At 41.9% G+C, this 21,775-nt stretch overlaps 1 protein-coding gene across 2 annotated transcripts in view; it reads right to left on the bottom strand.

The window, feature by feature from the left end:
• Positions 1 to 1,170: 1,170 nt before the first annotated feature.
• The window catches only part of tmtc1 (transmembrane O-mannosyltransferase targeting cadherins 1), a 132,904-nt gene continuing 112,299 nt past the window's right edge, over positions 1,171 to 21,775 (bottom strand). The window contains exons 12-20 of one of the 2 annotated variants that reach the window (XM_076722539.1): positions 19,337 to 19,445; positions 18,216 to 18,318; positions 13,207 to 13,342; positions 12,266 to 12,410; positions 11,868 to 12,005; positions 10,364 to 10,486; positions 6,582 to 6,659; positions 1,828 to 3,163; positions 1,171 to 1,754 (exon numbers count right to left, since the gene is read on the bottom strand). In XM_076722539.1, coding sequence (XP_076578654.1) covers positions 3,038 to 3,163; positions 6,582 to 6,659; positions 10,364 to 10,486; positions 11,868 to 12,005; positions 12,266 to 12,410; positions 13,207 to 13,342; positions 18,216 to 18,318; positions 19,337 to 19,445 — 958 coding nt within the window. In that variant the 3' untranslated portion in view covers positions 1,171 to 1,754; positions 1,828 to 3,037. The remainder of the gene's footprint in view (positions 1,755 to 1,827; positions 3,164 to 6,581; positions 6,660 to 10,363; positions 10,487 to 11,867; positions 12,006 to 12,265; positions 12,411 to 13,206; positions 13,343 to 18,215; positions 18,319 to 19,336; positions 19,446 to 21,775) is intronic. The other variant, XM_076722540.1, reaches the window with a different exon arrangement.

Genomic DNA, 21,775 nt, shown 5'->3' with positions numbered 1-21,775 from the left:
TTTACAATGAGCAGAAAAATAGGTAACAGTGTAAGGTACAATATAGAAGACTTCAAATGTACGATGGCATGAATCAAAACAACTGACAGAACATTCTGAACAGCAAAACATCCACTACCTAACAGTGGACTCCCAACTAACCTGATTTCTTTGACTCTGGCTGTTAAATCCTGTTGGATGAATATTGTTTGTCGCCCATGTATACTGCATGTGTGCTCCTTTCTTTTTGGCTGTGTTGAGAATCTTCAGCTAGTCCCTTGGGTTGTGCAGACTGATAACCACTGTGTGGGGGCGGTTCAAGGACCAAGGGTCCTTTGAGCACTTTCACTTTTAATGATGCCCCACTTGGTCTCCAGCTCTCAAAAAACTCAAAACTGCAGTTTCTTTGAGGTTTTAAATTAAGATATTGTGTTGCATCTACGTCCCTCCGTATCAGTATTCCTCTCCATCAGGACACGAGCTTTAGTCTTCGAGCCTGTCAGCCTGGACTCTAAAGATGTCACCTTACCCTCTGCTGCTGATACACTGCCCTCAGCTTCCATGATTGGTTTTGTGTTAGACTCCAGTCGAGTTGTGATACTGTTCATCGCGGTTGAGACCTATTTTCAAATTTCCTCTCCATCATAATGGATATTTTCTCAATATGTCCACAATAAGAGCTGCATGTGTCTCTTGTGGCAAAGCTTGCTTGCTAGCTGGCACGTTCTCTTTCACTTTTTGCTCTTCAGAAGGCTTGTACTTGATGGATCTAGCAGCTTTAGGATTGGGCATGTCACTGGGATGTTGTTAAGCAAACTTTTGGATAGTCATAACTTTCTAAATTTGAGTACATAGTCAAATACAGCTCAGGGGTAGCGAGAGCTCAGCAATGGTCCACTGCTCAGGATGACAGCATAACATGACTCCCACCACCTCTATGTATAAGGCTGGAATAACAATTCTGCAAAGACACATGTGAGCATCTCAGTGGAAGGTGATCTCAGGAGGTCAGAGCTAGCTTAGCTTCATGTCTAACATTCCTGTCAGGAGGGGGAGAATAGAATAGAAAAACAAAAGAAAACATAGAGCTGGATCAAATATGCCAAAATGTAAAATGTAGCAAACCCTGCTACACAAGGAACATGTGAAGAGTCACTTCAAATTGATGCGTAAGTAACTCCAAACACCATGTAATAAAACATATACTTTATTTTCTTGGTGCAAGTCAGTCATTGCACTTGTCACTTAATTTTCACTCCATTGTCATTCCATAATAAAATTCATTCACAATCAACATCACTTTCAACAAAACCACAACAAGCAACCAGACAGCAATCTTCAGAGGTTATGGTATGCATGAGTGTCAGCTCCTCACACAGGAGCAGACACACTAGCTTATTATACAGAATGCTCGCATCATCAGGTCTGATATTGTAGCCAGTTCTGGAAACTGAGGCCAGATGAACATAGCATAGTTTATGTCTAAGGAGAAAAAGTAACTGTCATGAATCTTATTACATTTCTAATAAGTCATATAATCTGAGAGCTCTTTGTTATATTCACTGATATTCTCTAATAGAGAGTAGGATTAAAATGAATCTTGTGTCAAACCATTCCCTTCTTGTGCAACGCAACAATCTAAACTTGAAGGTCCACTTATCTTTTTGGACCTTTTAATATCTCCTCAGTGAATGGAGCTGGCCCACGTGTCATCATGTGGCCTTGTGACCTCACAACAGCCACAAATTATATCAGCTGTAGCTAATTAACATTAACTTGATGTTACTTTCCAAAAGGCCAAAATGAAATTGCCATAGTCTGGTTTATGTGCTGTCTGTAAGTTGGAGCCTATCCCACCTGTCAACAGGTGAGAGGCGGGGAACACCCTGAACCGGTCGCCAGTCGATTGCAGGGCAACATATAGAGACAGACAACCAATCACACTCACACTCACACCTAAGGACAATTATTAGAGTCACCAATTAACCTAATGAGCCTGTGGGAGGAAGCCGGAGTGCCTGGAGAGAACCACGCATGCACGGGAAGAACACGCAAACTTCACACCCAGGGATCGAACACTACCTGCTGCGCCACCGTGCCACCCGCTTGGTCTTAACTTGACTCACAAATTCACTGCCAAAACTTTTGACTTAATTATGACGACTACTGAAGAGCACAAGTGATAAATATAGTAAAGCTATTAGTTTAACAAAATTATGTGATAGTGTCCTGAGTGTGCAGCTATTTTCAAAATCATGTAACATCTTCAAAGCAGCTTCCGCAACCCTGCTTGTGACTTGCAAAACAATGGCTTTGTGCCACCTCTGGTTTGGTGTAGGAAGTGAATGCTCTCCTTGACTTCTCTGTGGCCGACCAATGACTCCTTGTCAGTGACTTAGGTTGAAACTTCAGTTGATACTGACCAACCATGCAACATCACGTAATCAATGTTTGTGTGTGACCAGGTGCCAGTCAGGTCACCTGATGAAACCCAAGCAAGCTCCATTTGCTGAAGAAGACTTTGACATGTGCTTGAAAGCTCTGAGCTAGTAAGTGGACTTTTGAGCTTAGATTATATGTTACACATACTCAGGAATGCTCAAGATACTCATTTCCTTCATAATAATAATTTCCACACTCTTTCGCTGCACTAATGTGTGCTCTGCCTCAAGAAGGACTGAATTATAATCTGTGATTAAGTGCCATAAGGAAATTACTTCACATGAACCTAAATAATAAATCAATCAAACACAAATGTCTAAAGCAGATGTGCATGTTGAAGTAAAGCTGATGTAGACAGGGCAATACATGGAGCTTCCCAGTGGCCTTCAACCAGCCATTCCCTTCTGCTTTCCCCTGGAAAGGCTTCTGTGGCTTGACCAGTCTCTTTGACCCCAGAACACTGGGTCCTGACCCTCCTCCTCTGCTCAAACACAGGCAGGTCATCTTAGTAATCAGGTCAGATACCAGCCTGGTGGCTGGTATTTGGGCTCTAGAGGGCTGGGTGGTGCCCTGATCTGTGCCCAGGATGGTGCAGCGCCTGGTGAATCATGGTAGTCTATGCCCCCCCAGTCAGTCTCCTCTCCAATCGGTCCAGCTTGGCCAGGTTTTCCTTCAGAAGTTTGGAACCAGGGCTCAGAAGCAGGGCTCTCTGGTAGTACATCCTGGCTGCTGCATAGTCTCCCTGCACACACAAACACAGAACAACACATGTATTACAAACAGTATGTGCAATCCACAGTAGTTGGGGCTGTTGTTCTAGCAATATCTTAACCTCAACAGATTTCATTTTAAATTAATGTCACAAAAGAAATAAATTCATGATTTGCTACCTCTGATGTTTTCATGATGGCACGGCAAAGGCAGTACATGTTGCCACAAAGCCCCAACACCCACCCTCTACTGGGCAGATCTTAGCTCTCCAGCCCCACTGCTCTACCTCCAATGTAAGCTCTGTATTTCAAAGTTTCTGTGTTTCCTGCACAGCATCTTCCCAACGGACTGTGAGCTCCACAAAGTACACCATGTGCTGGGCCACAGGATCAGATTAGGCCTTAAGTTAGTGATGGTTATGGCATGGAGATCACTCTTCTCTTTCTTACCAATCATGATTTGGTGCCAAATCATGCTGGTGTGTTGGAGGCATCCAGAGAATCCTAGATACCTGCTGTTTGGACTGTCTCCTGATAGCTGGTCACCCCCTGCGCTATAACGATGAAGAAAATCTTACTCTGTATTAGGGTTGCGTATTAAAACGGTAATACAGCATCCTGGGGTATTTGAAAATAGCAAAGGCTCTCCTGCGTAATGTGCGCATATATATAATAAACTAAAGAGTATTTGGCCTGCAACACTGTCTGTGTGGCTGTAGATGCTATGAAGCTATCATAATCGTTCGTCATGTGACAGCTTCTCCTCAGTAGAGAAAATTAGAGGAAAAAAAAGGTGAAAATCCCCCCCAAAATGCTGTTGCTGCATTCTTACAGCATTTTGGATGGAGACAAAGATCCCCTTCTCTCATGGAAACCAAAGCCAGTCCCTTCCCACTGATGTCCAAGGTGGGATGGAAGTACTTATGGGTGTGAGCCACAAGCTCACCATCAGAGCAGGTATTTAGCACCGAGTTGTAAATTCATCACATGTCCTGCTCTTTTTTTAATGGGGAAAAACCTATAATACACTTAAAGATTAGCTAAACATTGTGGTGTGCAGGACACACTTTTAAACCCATTTTCATTACAGCTTTTTTTGTTGCTTATTTGTTATTCTATTGTTATTTGATAAGCCTACTGGAGGATATAGGCTGTGTTTCAATTCAATTTATTTGTACTAGATTGTAACCATAGATAATTCGTAGATCATTTCAACCCCATTTGGTTAGCAGGTGCCTGAGAAGCAAATGTCATGTCCTTCCACAATTTTTTATTTACGTTAGGCTACCCATTGCATTTACACTCAAGTTTTATATTTGTTGTTGACAGATGTTGTTAATGTTGTTAACATTTGCTATTCTATTTCTCATGTTGAGAATAAAAACTGACAGAATAAAACTGAAACATGCATAACATTTCTGTCGTTTCATACAAGAAATGCCTGTAAAAATGCTATAAAACAAAGAAAAAACACAGTTGAAGTGCACTGTAGCCACCTTGTAGCAGGAAATGGTGTAGCAATGATTGGCAGCTCCATCAATCTTCTCCAGTGTGCTTTGTGATCAGCTGGTAATACCGTATACCACGGGACAATTTGGGGAAGCTTTAAGAGTATCAGAAATTGGATACTGTCCAACCCTGGGGAGACTGATGGGGCAGAATTGGCTCATATCCATGGATTCCTTCTCCTATGGAATCAGACTTGCGCCATGCTTTGGATATTCTCCCAAGCCACTCTCATTGGCCTCCACATGCAGCAAAAAACATCAGGAGCATTTTACAGTGTTGATGAGGAACCCCATTTGCCCCTGGGGATGATGATGCACTTACATGCTTTACTGCCTGCTCAACCTCGCTATACTTTGGAGGATTAACGTCCATCTGTCGCTCCGGTTGTTCGACTGGTGGGATGTCTGCTGGAATAGCTGTGTGCATGTGCCTCTTATTATCCCCATACATTCTTTCCAGATGCTTGTCCAGCTCCTGCCTCTGTGTTTTCAGGTTTCCTCCCTTTTCATTGGTGAAAAGTGATTTCATGAACTTGGGGGGGAAGACACTTGAAGATAGGTGATCTTGCTTGTTTGTCTTTTTTTGTGAATTCTGTAATTTCTCTGCCCGTCTAAGGAGGTGTTAAAAAGCTTTTGATGTGTCCCTGGAGAATGTTAATGCCCTTCTTTTCACAATCATGAGCTGCCTTCTCTCCCTGCAGAGTTTCCTGTTTGTAATGTACCCACTGATGTACAAAACACCTTCACACTGAAAAAACTTAAAAACGTGATGATTCTCAGGCAAGTTGTGGAGTTAAACAGAGCACTTTTGTCCTATGATTTCTAAGCTCATTGATATCTTTGGGAAGCAATGACTCATGTCCTGTCTCTGTGTTAACATCTGACTGAGTTAGGCCTCAGAAAAGTACAAAGCTTGATGAAAGTTGTGGCCATTGAGTACAAAGGGTTTTTAAGTTCTCTAATTGCCTCCATGAGCTGTGTCACAGTCTCTGCTAAAGCACTTGCTGACCTTGCTGTTAAGTGGCTGAATCAATTACACTTAGTTACTTCCTGTTGTTTTAGAAACACTGGCATGAACGTAGGCAGTGTGCCTCACAGTATGAAAACTCTGTATTACAATAGACCAATACAAGGAGGACACATGAGTAATGCAGACAGGTGAGTCTACTGAATTGATCACCCAACGCTTTAAGCGACAGAAAAAAATCATAGATGTGTTATAAAACTGATTCCAACAGCAGTTTCAATGTATGTAGTCAACAGACAGTTGTTACAGTGCTAGATTGTAAGGAGACACAGTTGCCATTCTACACCATAGACTGACTTGTCTATGACCACTGAAAGTTCAACGACACCTGAAATAACAATACACACACACTGTATATTGTCCCAGAGGGATTTTAAATTCCTTCCTGAGCAGCTAATATGATTCACTGAACTAGAGAATTCTGGAAGCTGCAACTTAATTCTTTAATCACAGTTTTCTGAGACGGCAGCATTATTCTGCAGTATTCCTCTGACTCACCTGTGTGGGACAGAGATTACGAAGTAACTTCATCTTCATTTTACACCCCCCTAAAGTTCTGGTTTAGCTCAAATGGATCTAAACCACAGCTAAGATCGCTGGATGCCAAGTGATACAGCAACACCACCCACCATTATTTGTAATGACCAAACCATCTGAGCAATATTCTTGTTGCTGACTGGTTTACAAGCTTGGCCAGAGTCTCAACTGGTTGTGCTCAAGTTAATAAATTTTTCTTTTTTGCCAAGGACAAGATTCTCACTAACAAGCTACAGTAATGATTCAATATGGTAATGATGGAGTGAAGCACTTTGGACTGGTTTCAACAAAATCAAACTCAAAACTGTCTTTTCACATCTCACAGTATGACATGGAGTGGGTGGGTTTTGACTTCAGGATCAAAGTGCTGTTGATTACCTTAATGTGCTGAATCCCTCCCATGTTCATCCATGCCTGGGACTGGTCAGGTTTGAGCTCCACAGCTAGCTTGTAGCTCTGGCAGGAGAAAACAAAAGCTGACAGGGATTAGAGTCAGATCTTATAACACCATCAGACAGTCACATCCTTCTTCTCAAGGAACAGCAATAGGATTTACACTGTATTCTCGTTCCAAAATCCAAGATGGTTCAAGAAGTATGTGACAGTGTTGTTCCAGACCAAATGGTACAAGCTTCATCTGCATGGAAGGAAGTATTTGTACATTTGTGTGGTAGTGATTATAAGTACAACTCAAACAAGCTTGTGTGGTGAAGGCAAAGATTGATGTCCAACTGTCTGCTGTATGCAAACATTGGAAAGATGAAGTATGCATTGTTTTATATGCACATGAGGTGGAGAATTGAAATCTGACCAGCAGTACTCACTGGAGACAGACACGGGCCTCTGATGCCATGTGTGACTGTTATCAAACAGTTGGATATAGGTAACTTTAGCTGTGTCAATGTGAAGAGCTTTTTTCAGTGATTCTTGTTTAAAAATGGCTCAAAGTGTCCCTTAGCTGAGCAGTGATGAATCACTGCACGGTGAACTGGACTTCAGGCACTGATTAGCTTATTGATTCAGTGCAAAGTGAGACAATGATGAGTCACAGTAGCTACCTGATTCCAGAACATTATTTTACTTTGTACAATACTTGTTGTAGTGTACTCCACAGTCATTATAGAAAATTGAACGTATGATGTTTATGATGACCTAATAATCACCAGTGACAGGTTTAACACTGCATAACTTTAACTTGCATGTCTTGTTATGTGAAGCTTTGCTCAGCATTTTTTAATGTCCTATGTTAAAAATAGATTCCTGGCTGTTCTAAGGTCAGCTTCAGTCCTCCATCCATGTCTACACAGGAGGCGCTGAGGCACAGTCTTGCGTGTAGGTCACTTGCATTTGGCAGCATTCAAAGCCCAAAACTCACTGTATTTACCCGCATAAAACAGAAGAAACTATAGCACACTGTGAAAACACTTCAAGCCGTGTTTTACGCATCAGTAAAACCCTGCGTGTGAAGAGGTAGACACTACTAGTTAGAAATTAAGAAGCATTCTGTGTCATGGTGAAACGCAATACATCCATGGTGAGAACCCAGCAGAGCAGTGGTGTATAGAAACACAGCAGTTAAAGCTACTAACTCACCAGGGACATGGCGTGCGTCACTACACTTTCTGTTCCACCATTGCTTTCAGCGTTAGTGGGAAAACAGTTCACTTTCTATTCATCACACCTTTTCAATCAAGCCTGAATGCTGAAATTCTATTTCAAAGGCCGCGCAATGATTTAAAACAGCAATGGAAGCAGTCTGCAGTATTTAAAACTCAGCATTTGCACCTCATTTATTTATGTGCCTTATCTGTTGGGATTAGGGCAGGGCCGTGGACGCTTGAATCAGCAGCCCAGACTTTCTGCTCTCACACACTTAAGACAAAAAAAAAAAGCAGCCATGAAAGTCTTAAAATAAACCAGTTTATTTCAAACAGCCCTTCAGTTTCTCGAGCTGTTCGCCTTCTGTTTGTTATGCTCCTTCAGAGAGTGTGATAATGCCAGAGAAATAACACAACATCACACCATTATCGCTCTCAACTAATAAAGCAGTTTCCCTGCACAAACGCTGCTCTCTTTAAAGCCGCAGTGGCCTCAGATGACCTCCTCGGCCCCTCCTGTCTTGTTTCCACTCCATCAGTGTTTCCCACAGTGCGCTCTGAGTTGCCTCTCCTTGGTGTGTTTGCTTCCTCTCCTCTCAGGCCTTTTTCTCAGGAAGTCAATCAAGGCTTCCCGTGCAGGAAAAGTGCCTTTCAGAAACTTCCCTCACAGATTAAATCTGATCCACGGCTCTGCAGACAGGTTATTCACAGCGTGCCAACAGATCCGTTTGATGTTGAATCTCAAAGTGAAAGTGAAGGGCGGCGGGCCGAGGCAGTCCTGCCTAATGGGATGGATCTCTTATGTAGCTGTAATGTGGTTATACCTGTGTTAGCAGGTTTTCTTTTCATTCTTTGCAGTCAATTTAGACTTTCAGTTGCATTTACGAAATGTGTTTTGTAACTGCAGTTGAAAACGCTAACCCTGACCACATGACCGCTAAGGAGGAAATCATTTGGGGTTCAGATTTAGAGCTAAGAAACCTTTTTTTTTTTGCACAATGCTTCAAGCTCATGTTGGGCTGTGGTTGGATTATTTTCAAGTCTAACCAGAAGAAAATTCTCTCTTTCTTTCTTTCTTTCTCTCTGGGTACAGGCCTCGCTTTCAGCCCCATGCAGACCTCTACCCAGACTCTGCCACTAAAACAAATTCCATGCATGAAAAGCACTGAGCACTGGCTCCTTCCCTCCGATTGAATCATTTCCAGAAATCGCTGGAAACAAAGGCTGAACATAAAGTTTAATGATCCTCCCTGTGCTCTGTGGTGTGTTAGGAGCTGTTTGAAATAATGTACTGTTTTAACACATGAACGCTTTGCTGGGTTTTCATCATGGATGTACTGGATTTCACCTTAACGTAATGACCAATCAGGAGCAAATACCTCTCAAGGGACGATGAGGAACCAAAGATGTGTCTCATCAGGTCAGTGGGAGTACTGAACTTTCCTGGCAAATTCCTAGAATGCACTAAAATGCAGAGGAGTGAGCCTCACTGCGGTCACTGATTGGAAATGACATCATTACACTCCTCTCTAACCTTCCAGTCATACCTCTTCACAAACTCCCAGCTGTAGCTAATAACATGATTATATTTATACATTAAGCTTCAGCAGTAAAACTGACTGTTATCAATACTTGTGTGCTAGTTTATCAAAATGTATTTCAAACTCAGCCCTGGGTTTTCTGTGAGCTGTAGATGTGGCTTTACGCTGTGACACCTCTGTGTAAAGGCTGCCTTGTGAAGCAAAACGACCTGCTGTGATGGAAAACGATTTGACATTTTAACCTGCCAAACACTCAGAGAACAGAATCTGAGGAAAACTCCTCTCCATGCAGATTAGATTTAAAGGCTACGAAAACGAATAAAGCTCAGCAGAACAGAAACTTGTTCCAGAGGGAAGAGAAAGAGCGGGCCATGACAAAGGAGAGGCGTAACATAAGCCGATATATCCTGAAGATTAGTGCCTGATATGGGTCAGGCTCCCACAGAAACACCCCGGGCTTTCAGACTCCATAACCCCAGTTTGTAACACAGGCTTTCTGTAAACAAGACTAGGGTTGGGTTATGCTCAAACAGAACCAGATTGTACAACATGTTGTCACGCCACGTCAGTAATCATCAGTGTTTATCATTGTTCCAAACAGCCAGTCGAGAGCGGACTGAAAAGCCGGCCATCATAAGGAGAAGAGAGCAGGGAAATAAACTGTGAGAGTAAACTTGCTTCGTCCTTGCTGAGAGAGGACAGACAGCAGACATTATCATCTCATGTACGCGGCGTCCACTCCGAACTTAGCATGAGAAAAGGAGACTTTGTTCTGAGAAAAATCGATCTGATGCACACGGTGAAGGAGGGCTTTTGTTACTGTGGCGTTGAAACCTGATGGAAATTGTTGGAAGACAGATAGAATCGAATGAGAAAAGAAGCAGTTTTGTTCTGTTTGTAGTTGAAATTTAGTGATTTTCTGTGGACGTCTGGCCAAAAGCACCAAAACAAAAACACCAAAATTGAGAGAGAGACAGAGACAGAGAGAGAGAGGGAGAGGGAGGGAGAGGGAGAGCGGTACCTCGAAGGCTCGGTCCAGCTGGTTCATCTCTCGGAGCTGGTTTCCTTTGGAGAAATACAGCTCTGCTCTCACTGTCAGATCACTGGGATTCTGCTGCAGGGCCCTATCCAAAGCATCCAGAGCCTGACACAGACACAAACACACACATACATGAACATGCACACACACAAAAAAACCTCTGCTCTCAGAGTTGGGCATCCGGCTGTTTGAGTGTGCTTCCTGGTGCGACTGTCAAGAGTCTCTGCTGGCTTAAAGCAGACAGTCACAGCAGGCTTTGCAAAAAGCTTCCTTCACTTCCTGCTGCTTTGAACCATGACGGCATCTGAAGGTGAACGGGATGGAGGGAAGAGAGGAAGAAGAAGCAGATGATGCAGAGGATGAAGTCTAAACTGATTTAAAGCAGAGCTAACCAGACATGAAGAGGAGGAGAAGAGAGATGAACAGCATGATAGTGAATTCCTCTCTCTGAGAAAGGGTAGCGTTAGCTTCATTGCTACCACGCTGACAGAGGGACGGACAGAAAGAGGAGAGAGGGAGAGAATTAAGGAATTAAGAGGCGATTTATGGATGTGTGAGTGAGTTTAGCAGAGACTCCGTGTATTTGGGAGCTGCTGAGAGCTGAAGCCAAGGCATGATTAACCTAGCTTAACATTAAAACTGGAAAACAGGGGAAACAGCTCGCCCGGCTCTGTTCAAAAATACACCTAACAACACCTCCAAAGCTCATGACGCACTGCTCATTTAATCCATACATAAACAGACATGGAAAAATGACAGTTTGTGGCTTTTATTGGGAGTTATAGGGGAGAACAATTTCTCGATAAACAACAGCGTATCCATCCACCCATCGTTCACCCTCGAGGTCAACTCTCTTTTCCTTTGCAAACTCTGAAAAGAACATATTGCCTCTTGCATGATCAATAATGCAATCAATTTAAAATGCAGGACTTTTACTAGTAACAGAGTATTTTTCAAGTTATGGTATTTCTATATTTATCTGCATAAAGAATCTAAATTGTTGTCACTCACATTTGTACACTTATATACTGCATAAATATTCTTGGCAGGTCAACCCGAAATGCTGCTTTTTTTTTCCAGTTTAAAGTAGCTCATCCCTTTCTGCTATGAAAGCATGATGGGACAATAATGTCCTACTGATGGGCACGCTGCCAGACGATGTCACTGACACAGAATTTATATCTCCTGTGAAACTGGGCCACAGGGAAAGTGACAGACAGATAAGCAGAAGTGCTGATGGTGCTGATAGAACAGAGTGGGAGGATGAGTGGCAGCTGCCTGCCAGCAAATGGCTGCTGGCCTGATGTACAGCAGAGGTGATTAGTTTCCACCGTAACTGTTGGAGCAGACACCGTCTCCTGCTGAGAGTGTATCATTCCCGAGCATGATCGTCTGAACATGCTGAGTGTTATCCTACCTCAGAGCAACAGCCACCGCAGCCATGATGCACGCGCATGCACGCACACACACACACACACATACACACCTCTGTGTAGTTGCCATGCTTGCTGTAGATGGCAGACAGGAGGCGGTAACATTCGATACAGCTGCCTTCTCTGGATATGATGTCCAGGGTCATCTTCTCTGCCTCTTTGGTACGACCGGCCATGGCTAAAACCTGAGCCTGGGACAGAAATACAGGGTGTGAGTGTGTGTGTGTGTGTGTGTGTGTGTGTGTGTGTGTGTGTGTGTGTGTGTGTGTGTTTGTGTGTGTGTGTGTGAAACAAGACACTTTTTTCAGGGTTTGGCGAAATGTTTGAGGTTGGACAGATGTTGTTTTGATGAATATCCAGGATGTGGCAGCTCTCCCAAACCACACACACACACATATACAGATGTCCTGGCAGTCCGTGTGTGTGTATGTGTGTGTGTGTGTGTGCTCACCAGAGCCAGCCAGATGTCGGTGCTGTCTGGCTGCAGCGCGGCGGCCTCTCTGTACACCTGCAGGGCCTCTTCGTAGCGACCTGTGTTGTAGTACAGAGCTCCAAGTGGAGTCAGGATGTCAACCTTCCTCGTCACCTGCAGCGCCCTGCAGGCAAAGGTCGAGGTCACAAACGTGGCTTTCATGGCTGGTGATTTTCTCTCCATAAAATGTTCAGGTCATCAAAATGTGTGTGATACAGCGCACACTTATGATTATGGTCAACACTTCAGGCTGCATTTCCCGTAAGCCTTCTTGAATCAAAGACCGGTCTCATACTTAACAGAAAACAGTCCCAGTTGCCTCTGGTGTGAACAATCCAGTGGATTTCTTGCCCTCTTTCCTACCTGCCCTGCTGGCTCACAGTGAAAATGTGAAAAATATGGAAAAGCACAGAAGGTCGTCCTCATTACAAAGAAAACTGAACTCTGTGTTCAGGCTGTGGGGTCAGATGGGTCTTTGTTAAGTCAGTTACGTGGCCTGAGTTAAGTTTTGTTTAGTTGACCTGTTTTATGGGCCAACGTTGCATATTTTTATGTAAATAAACCCTCTTTTTGAAAAGTCACTCCACATGCCAGCTCAGCCCCTCACAGACTCACAGCAGAATAACATTAAATCACATGAAGTAAATTGTCTTTGTATTGTTTTCAGTTTAATACATGTCAGAAAAGGAATAGCCAAATACCACATTCTGTTTTTTTATTTATTTCTTTCCTTATTTTTTTGGAATAAAGCTTGTAGCTAGCTTTCAATTATTTTCTCCAGGGTAAATAAAAACTTGAAATGTTTTTTTTTTCTTGTCCTTCTGGGAGGTCAAAGTTCATGGTAAGCTACACTGCAGCAGCCATGTAACTGACAAATGTTTTTGCTTCAGGCTGCTGCTAAAATATGATTCTTTACTCACCTCTTGTACCAAGACTCAGCTTCTTTGTTCTCATTGGACGATCGGAGCAGGCGGCCCAGGTTTACCATGGCGACGTAGTGTGCCGGTTTGAGTCTGACTGCTTGCTGGTAGTGAGCGGCTGCCTGCATCCCCTTTCCTGGGTGAGAGGAGAGAGCAAAGAGGAAGGAAAGGAGGTGGGAGGATGGAGGGAAGGAACGAACAAGAGTGGAAGAGAAATATGGAAGGAATTAGGAAGGAAATGAAGGAGAAAGAGAGAAGGGATAGAGTAAAGGGAAAAAAAGGATATAAAAGAAGTGAGGCAGGAGACAGATGGAGGGAAAGGTGGAACAAACATGTATTATACGTATGTGACCAGATTTTTCAAATGGAACACCTGCTACTGCTTATTGATATTCTAAGGAGCTGTAGATCAGCATATTTAGCATTTATGATGATAATAATACTACTAACAATAACATAACCATTCATCCTTGTGTGGCATCTGGTGAAAATATCCCATCAGAATGAGTTCAAGTGATTCTCATACATAGCTGATGAAGGGCTGATGAGCTCTACACTCTGATATAGCCCTCTGTATTTACAATACTGCTAAAGAGACGAAAACAAACGTGTTGGCTTGGAGTGATAAAGGAAAGATCTTTACACTGAATGATGCTTCACCCTATTTTCATGGCAGCACAACAATGAGCGTAAAGTCAGTTGTTGGTAGTTTAGTGGGAAATGTGCGACGACAGTCCTCTGCCCAGCTGCTGATTTTGTCAGCAAGAGCAAAGTAAATACACGGAGCGAATGTGCGGCAATAATGTAATATTGCTTGCAACAGAAATAAACTTGCTGCATTTAAATCACCATAATAAATAACTTAGAATATGTGATTAAAGTAGGAATGTTGCTGAATCCATCTGCATTTATCTATGAATGAACATGAGGGATTCAGTATGTGTTGTCTACAGCTGCTTTAGGCTGTATGGAAAGTTTCTCCTTCACTTCATCTACTTCCTGCAGACATCTGAAGGCAGCACATAACACTGAACATATGATGGCATCAGATGGCAGATTAATGTATAGCCTCCGATCAGGCTGGTCCATTATCACTCGATATTGGGCTTGTTTATGTGGGAGACCTCAGATAAGAAGGATAAGCAGGGCTCATTAACTTGCTGCACTTGTGTAATTAAAAAAGGGTCCGTTGAGCCTGTTTCCATAGCTGAACTGACTTTGTTCAATGCTGACTCGTGTTCTCTCTTTTTTTTCTTTTTTTTTGTCTTTTTAGAAAAGCTGCAAAATCCAATCAAAATCGCTTTTTTGTCTCACTTTTAACAAAGCAAGCCGCACAACTTGTCATACTAAACATATGTTCTAACAGCACTGGCACGCCTCAGCAGACACTTTTACAAGATTTGATCATTTTTTCAGGGACTTTGATGTCACTACTTCCTGTCTCCTCTACAAGGCGATGAGACAAGCACCCACCTCCCTAAAAATGATGTCACAGTGGGGTGAAACTGCCACAAGTCTTGCTGTTGTGGACACTATATGGACCCTGGATAAATTCTTTTTTAAGCCCCTCACTCAGTCAGTCTCGCCTGATTGAATAACAGCTGGGAGCAGCAGCTGTTGCTTGGTGATGTGCTTCATACCTTTGCTTTCTGAATTTTCAGAGTCTGCTGATGCAAAGCACTGTAATCACCTGTTATGCTGCTGGAAATTAAATTTAAAAGACAAGTAAAACTGGATATTGTGAAAAGGACAATGTGAATCTAAAATAAAAAAAAAAGGTTTCTATTCAGCAGTCCACTCCCAAAACTCTCAATATAACGCAGTCCAGTACAACACTGTCACCGACTATGACATAAATGCTAAAAGTTAGAATTGATCAAGCACCATGTGATGGCTGCAACCACATCAACAACAGCAGAAAGACACCACTGATGTCATTTCACCCTCACTTTCACTTTAATTTGGCCTTTTTACTCATTTAAGTTTATGTTTGCTTAACTTTCACATGACTGGTTTTCTACGTTTATCAGTACTTTTTCCCAAACATCATTTCCAGATAATTTGGGACTGTCAAAACTTAAGTTCTGTCTCAAAATTGCATTAATATAATTTTATCTCTTTTGAGTTATCATACAGCCCCTTCCAGGGAACATCTGGCCACCATGTCAAAGATTGTAATGTGCAGTGTTAAATAGCTTCACCTGGGTAAGTTAGCTGAGTTGGAGGCAAACTGTCCATCCAGTGTTTATATATAGCTCATTTAGCTCTTGTGTTTTGTATGTGGGCAGAAATATGTGCCACTAGAAACTAAATTTGCATCACATAATTTGAATAAGTATTGGTTAACTTGAATAATTGCATTAAAAGCTGAATCTGAATAGCATAATTTGAAATTGAACTTGTTAATTTTGCATTGAATTCCAAAACACTTCAAACTGAATGATGTTATTCACTTTGCCTGAAACTTCTACTTCAAGTTCACAATTCAAATTCAGTTCTTAGAATTCAAGTTCAGGTTATTGAGACACAAATAGTGCCCTCGATTTCCATTATGTAGGAGGGCAAAATATTAGAAACACCTCTCAGTATGATCCAGTCTGGAACAACTCTAACACAAAACAACACAAAACTGAGCATCGTGTGCTTTGTACAGATGGATTTTATGGCCGATGTTGAAATTACTTTTTCTTTTTTAATCATTTGTTTCTGTTGTGAAGCACGTTGTGGGAGTATGAGGACCTGAAGGTGTGGACGCCGGCCGTTACTTGCAGTATTTAGTGTGCACACTTAAACTGAGGCAATGAAGTTACTGATGCGGAGGTGGAGTAACAATATGTGCTTTGTTGGGTTCATGTGCATTTAACACGGATTATACGGAATGGAGGACCTGCAAAACAGTCTAAAAGTTGTCTGAAAATATCTGACCAAATGCGAGGAAGCCTACCCGTAACTCTGTCAAAATCATGCTTTTTGTAAAATATGCCACACAGATTTCAGTGCATCACACGGAGGGAAAAGCGACACATCTGTCAAGCATAAGCACGCCTAAGAGGCGCAGAAATATATCCCGCCAATGACTGAATTCATATTAACTCTATCATCCATTTTCATAATCACCCTCTCCTACCAATTTTCTCACTTGCCACTGAAGTGGTCCAATCTTCAGTGGTGCTTGTTAGTGCTTGCTTTAAGTCTGGTTTAAGTGCTCTCCAGCCATAAAATACAGTGGCGGTAAATGTCCATTCATCCATAGACAGTCTAGAAAGAATTACTTTTGTTGCTATTTTATAAAGCGGACACAACACATCATAATTTGTACTGACATGAATAACAGATAATCCTGTAGAGGGAAAAATGAAGAAATGCGTTAAATTCTCCAGCTACATGATGTATGAGTCATGTTTTCTATGTGCTGTTTCTGCCCAGCAGCTTTTTCCAGGATAAAGACTAAAAACACAAATCAGACCTGACAGTAACCATACAATCATGTCATATCATGTGATAAATGCATACTGTCCAGAGACACTTTTAGTAACATCAGAACGAAATACGTGTTTATGCAGGATCAATGGTAGCCTTTAAAGTGGAGAGTGCAGCTGCTAAGAACAGCACTGGTGAAGGATGTTGGGCTGTTGTCTCCACAGCATCAAACCTTCTCTCTAAAGGCTTAGTGTGTCCTGGGTTTAGATACCCAATACACACTAATGATCAATACGTAGCCTACTTTATTAACATGGTTCAATAGGCTCTTAATGTAATTGTATAGAAAACTGCGCAATTTAAAGAGTTCAACATTTCATTTCATTTCGATCCTTAATTTAAACTCAAAGAACCATTGAGTTTGCCCCAATTAACAATGATGTAGAGTTACAGGCAAGTTGAAAACAAGGACAACACACACAATAAAGAACTCAATTGAACCAGTCACACATTGAAGCAGTGACCTTTCTGATCATGGTTTTAAATTGGCCATAGGTTAGAGTATTGATTTTTAGTGTGTCTTGAGGATCATTCCAAGAACTTGGAGCACTAACGGAAAAGGCTGAAATTCCGATTGTGCCTTGGGGACCTTAAGCTGACATTTCTTAATTACATTATGAACCGAGAAAACGGCCACCTGAAAACGCTTTGCTGTCTTCTTACAGCCATCTCCTACTTTGTGGCCATCGATTATTTTGCTGCTAGAATGCTAGGAAAGTCGTCAATTAGCGGTAGGGAGTTACTTAAAGGAGCCCATCACTGGTGATTGCTGGGACAAGGCTTTATGGAGTATTTATAAAGCTTTGAACGCTGCTTCACCTGCCCTTTACTAATGATGACTGTGAACAAGCCATTGCAATTTCAAGCTAATTAAGGTCTGAGAACTTGGTAAAAGTTATCTGGGAGCTCAGATCTCTTGGGGTGTCCGGAATTTTGCACCTTTCCTCTGTCAGTAGTTGGCAGTGGTTGAATCCTTTTGTTAATGTAGATGTTCTGATAATGTCTTCTAGAAGTAGGTGTGATTTGGGAAAGCTGAGAGAAGCAGGGGCAGGAGTTTCACCTGTGGCAGAAAGATTTTGGACAACACCATGAGGAGGCCCGTGATGGCAAGGAAACAAAAAGAGACAACTGGCTCCAGCCAATACCATGAACTGGGCATATACACCTTTCAAAGTGAACATCCACACTGAAGAGCAGGCTGGCCCTTGGAAGTTGAGAGAGATTGCCTGGTCCAAGTGAGCCAGTCATGGGAAGCACGACAGTGACCTGGCTGTGAGTTAGCCATGCACACACCCCTTGGACAGGAAAGGTAACATTCACCCAGGAAATTTTATGTCATATTTTAATGTCTAAAGCAACACGCAGGGAGAGGGACTAGGTTAAAGGTTTGCTAGCCTTAGATTTAAGATTTATCACGAGCCTTGGTTAGCATAGCAGCGTAACAGTGAACCTGTACATGTCTATGGAGTAGAGGACTATGGTGATCATGTGTTTACCCATCAGTACTGGGGCCACTCGATTCAACTCACCTGTATCCACCAGAAACACTCCATAGTTATTATGCAGGTCGGAGCTGTCTGGACAGTTCTCTATACCTTTCAGATACACTTCATTGGCTTCAGCAAAGCGTTTCTGCGGGAGGAAAAGGGAAAAGAGATGAAATGAATGCAGAATTAGAATTAGGGTGAACTTGATCAAGGTTAGAGGACGATGGAGTGTGCACAACTGAACAGCCTCTCTGACGGTGTTTTACAACTGCATGCAGAGAGATTAACCATCTAACGCTAAATTGAATGTAATTCAGCAATGAAGTTGTGACAACACACCTCCAGCCACAAAAGTCAAGTGTGTTACATCCAGTGGTATGCAGAAGTTTGGGTACCCTTGGTCACTGTTTCTTTTTGTAAATATACTCTCATCTTAAATTTGATCCCCACAACTACTTCCAAAATTTGGGACAGGGGCATGTTTACCACTGTGTTACATCACCTTTCCTTTTAACAGCGCTCAGTAAGCCTTTGGGAACTGAGGACTTTAATTGTTAAAGTTTTGAAAGTGAAATTCTTTCAGACTGTTCCTTGATATACAACAGGGGTGTCAAACTCAAATACACAGTGGGCCAAAATTAAAAAAAATGTTCCTAGTCGAGGGCCGGACTGATTTAATGTTTATTAAAAACTTATTGAAATGACCTTTTTTGCACATATTGAACCTGGAACTAACACAGCCTGTAAGTTATTGTCTATAAAACAACATTAATCATTAAATAAATTAAAAATCAGTTCATTTCTTATAGCTTTATCTGCAGCTTTCCATAGTAATTTCAAATGAAAACATTTTCCCACAGGCCAACCAACCACAGGCAAAAAATAATTTCCTTCAAACAAAAAGAAGTCAACACATATTAAACCTGAGTGTGCTGCTCTCTGATGCGCACTAGTCTAAGATACCTGAACCTGGAACTAACACAGCTTACAAGACCGTTTTTATCTATAAACAACATTAAACATTAAATACAAGAAAAATCAGTTGTATTCATTTCTTCTGGCTCTTTATGCAGCTTTTCCAGAGTAATTTAGCTGTCATGGAGTTTCGTTTCATGTGTGTGAGAGAGAGGAAGTGTTTCTTTTGTGTTTTCTGAATGTTTTACCTGCTCAGCATAGAGCGATGCCAGACTGGAGTAAGCATCAGCAAAATGTGGGCCGAAACGTATGGAGTCCTTCAGCAGAGTCACAGCCTCATTCACCTTCCCCTGAGACCTGGAACACAGCGCCATCATCATCAGTATCACCATCATCCCCATTAACAACAACAGCAATATCATCACATGCTCAGCATCACCATCAGCATCATCCTACTCTTCATCAACAATGACAGCAATATCATATGTCCATCCTCATCATCACACCACTACTACTACTACTATACTCATCATCACCGCTGTTGTCGTCATCATCATCATACATCATTATTATACTCATTATCACCAGCAGAAATACTATCACACTGTTACAGTCGCAGGTTGTCATTTGTTATTTCTGATTGGTTGCTGATCTTTAGGGCGGGTCTTGATTTAACTTCTGTTTGTGTGTATTTGTTAAAATAAGTGAACTAAAATCAATGGCAAGCTCAGTGCATGGTGGTTAAAACAAGAAGAGCATAACAAGCACAGGGAACAGGTGGAGGGGTGGTGGACGAGCTCAGGCCTTGGTTTGACAGTGGCGAACCAAGGTATTAAGGTTATGTTGCTGCCTGGTAATTGCTAGTACAGCCACAAGTCTCAGTGGAAATTAGACCCCCTAGACGTGACAACAAACCATTTTTCCTATCACTATCTGTACCCTGACAATATAGACAGATTCAATATTTCTGTGTTATTTAAAATTGACTTGACTTTACTTGACAATAGCAGCAATATTTGCCATCATCGACATTGTCATAATCGTTATTATCTTCACCATAATCATCATCATCAGTATGAGCTATATTAGCATACTCTCATCATCACCATCGTCATCACTGTAATCATCCATAGGAGCTATATTATTATACTCTCATCATTTTATCCTCACAATCATACTAATCATCATCAACATCACCATTAGTAGCAAGAGTACGTTGCTTTCAATCCCAGCCACAGAATTCACAGTTTTTCATTTCATCCTCGTGTATAATACATTCATGTCCATCAAGCAAACAGCATAAATACAGACGTACGGTCACACATAGACAAGCACACTCACAGCGCTGCCATGGACTTGCAACAGTGGATCGATGGCTCAGTTTGTTCTCACGGCTCCACTGATAACGCAGAGATAGTAATGGAGCTCAGCCATAATAATGGACTTCATATCAGCTTCTATTATTGATGTAATTTTCTATTAGAGCCAGCAGAGCTCAGGGCGGTCAACGCTGTTTGACCGCAACACAAACAAACAAAAAAAACACAGCGGCCGTATAAAGAGCTTGTCAGATTACAGTGGCGGTGTCAGGAGGCGGGGTAATTGACGACTTTCATTTAGTGAATGTGGTGAATCATTATTTTTCAGGCCTCTGACTCAAGTATGAACAATGCCACTACATCTTCAGCGGACCATTCATTTCCATCTGAGTACTGACTGAGGCTATGCTTCAAAATATCTCTCAACTCTGTTTGTGTCCACATCAGCACACCATGGCTCCAAGGTTCCGCAACATTAGTGCAATGAATCATGGTCGTTTAAGCTTAATAATGGCTAATTTTCAACCCTAGGATTAATACTTTTAGGGAGACATTTACAGGTTTTCTCCTTTGTTCGTATGCATTGACACCAACCATGTTCTGAGACTGCAAACTCAGTGACTTCTTTACACAGGTCGCTTTACTGAACGAGCCACTATCACATACAACGTGCCAAAGTTGTTGGATTGCAAATCAAAAGTAAGTCCCAAGTCATGGTTATGAACTTCAGATTCAAGTTCCAGTTCAGGACTAACAAGTCTCAAGTGAAGTTCAAGTCTTAAACAAGTCATTACATGATGCTCCCCAAATTTAAAGGGACACACAAGAAGTAGAGAGAACAGAAAATGTAACTGTTAGACTTAAAGATAAGATGGGAAAACCAAGTGAAGAATGGTATTGAAAAGTAAGATTGTCATTTTCTGTTTGACAAAGCAGGTTTTAGTAAGTCTGACCAAAGCTACCATACAAACCTAACCTTCAGACTAGTTGGTTCTTATTAAGCTCGTTCTCAGGCTTAGCCTCACCTCAGGATTAGAAAATTGTAGAAAATCAGTGTGTTGCTTTTTGCACATGCAAGTTCATTTTAAGATGTAATGACAAGGAAATTCTCATTCCTTATGTGGGATTTGAACCCAAGATGGCGTGATTAAAAGCAGAGATTAAAATTTAGAAGTTGCTGTTGGAACACTGAGGCTGTCTCCTGCTGTGAGGGTCATAGCTTGTTGAAGACAAAAATACCTTCTTTTCATGAGAAACTGTTCAGAAGTTGTGAACACAAAATGAACAAAGTCTCCAGTGTGTCATCAACAGTGGGTGCTGTCACCATACATTTGTCCAACAGCCTTTCAGTGCGTGTGTGTGTGTCTG

The sequence above is a fragment of the Chaetodon auriga genome, chromosome 22 (genome assembly GCF_051107435.1).
Source record: "Chaetodon auriga isolate fChaAug3 chromosome 22, fChaAug3.hap1, whole genome shotgun sequence".
Lineage (NCBI taxonomy): Eukaryota > Metazoa > Chordata > Actinopteri > Chaetodontiformes > Chaetodontidae > Chaetodon > Chaetodon auriga.
This window is presented reverse-complemented; position numbering and strand designations above follow the sequence as displayed.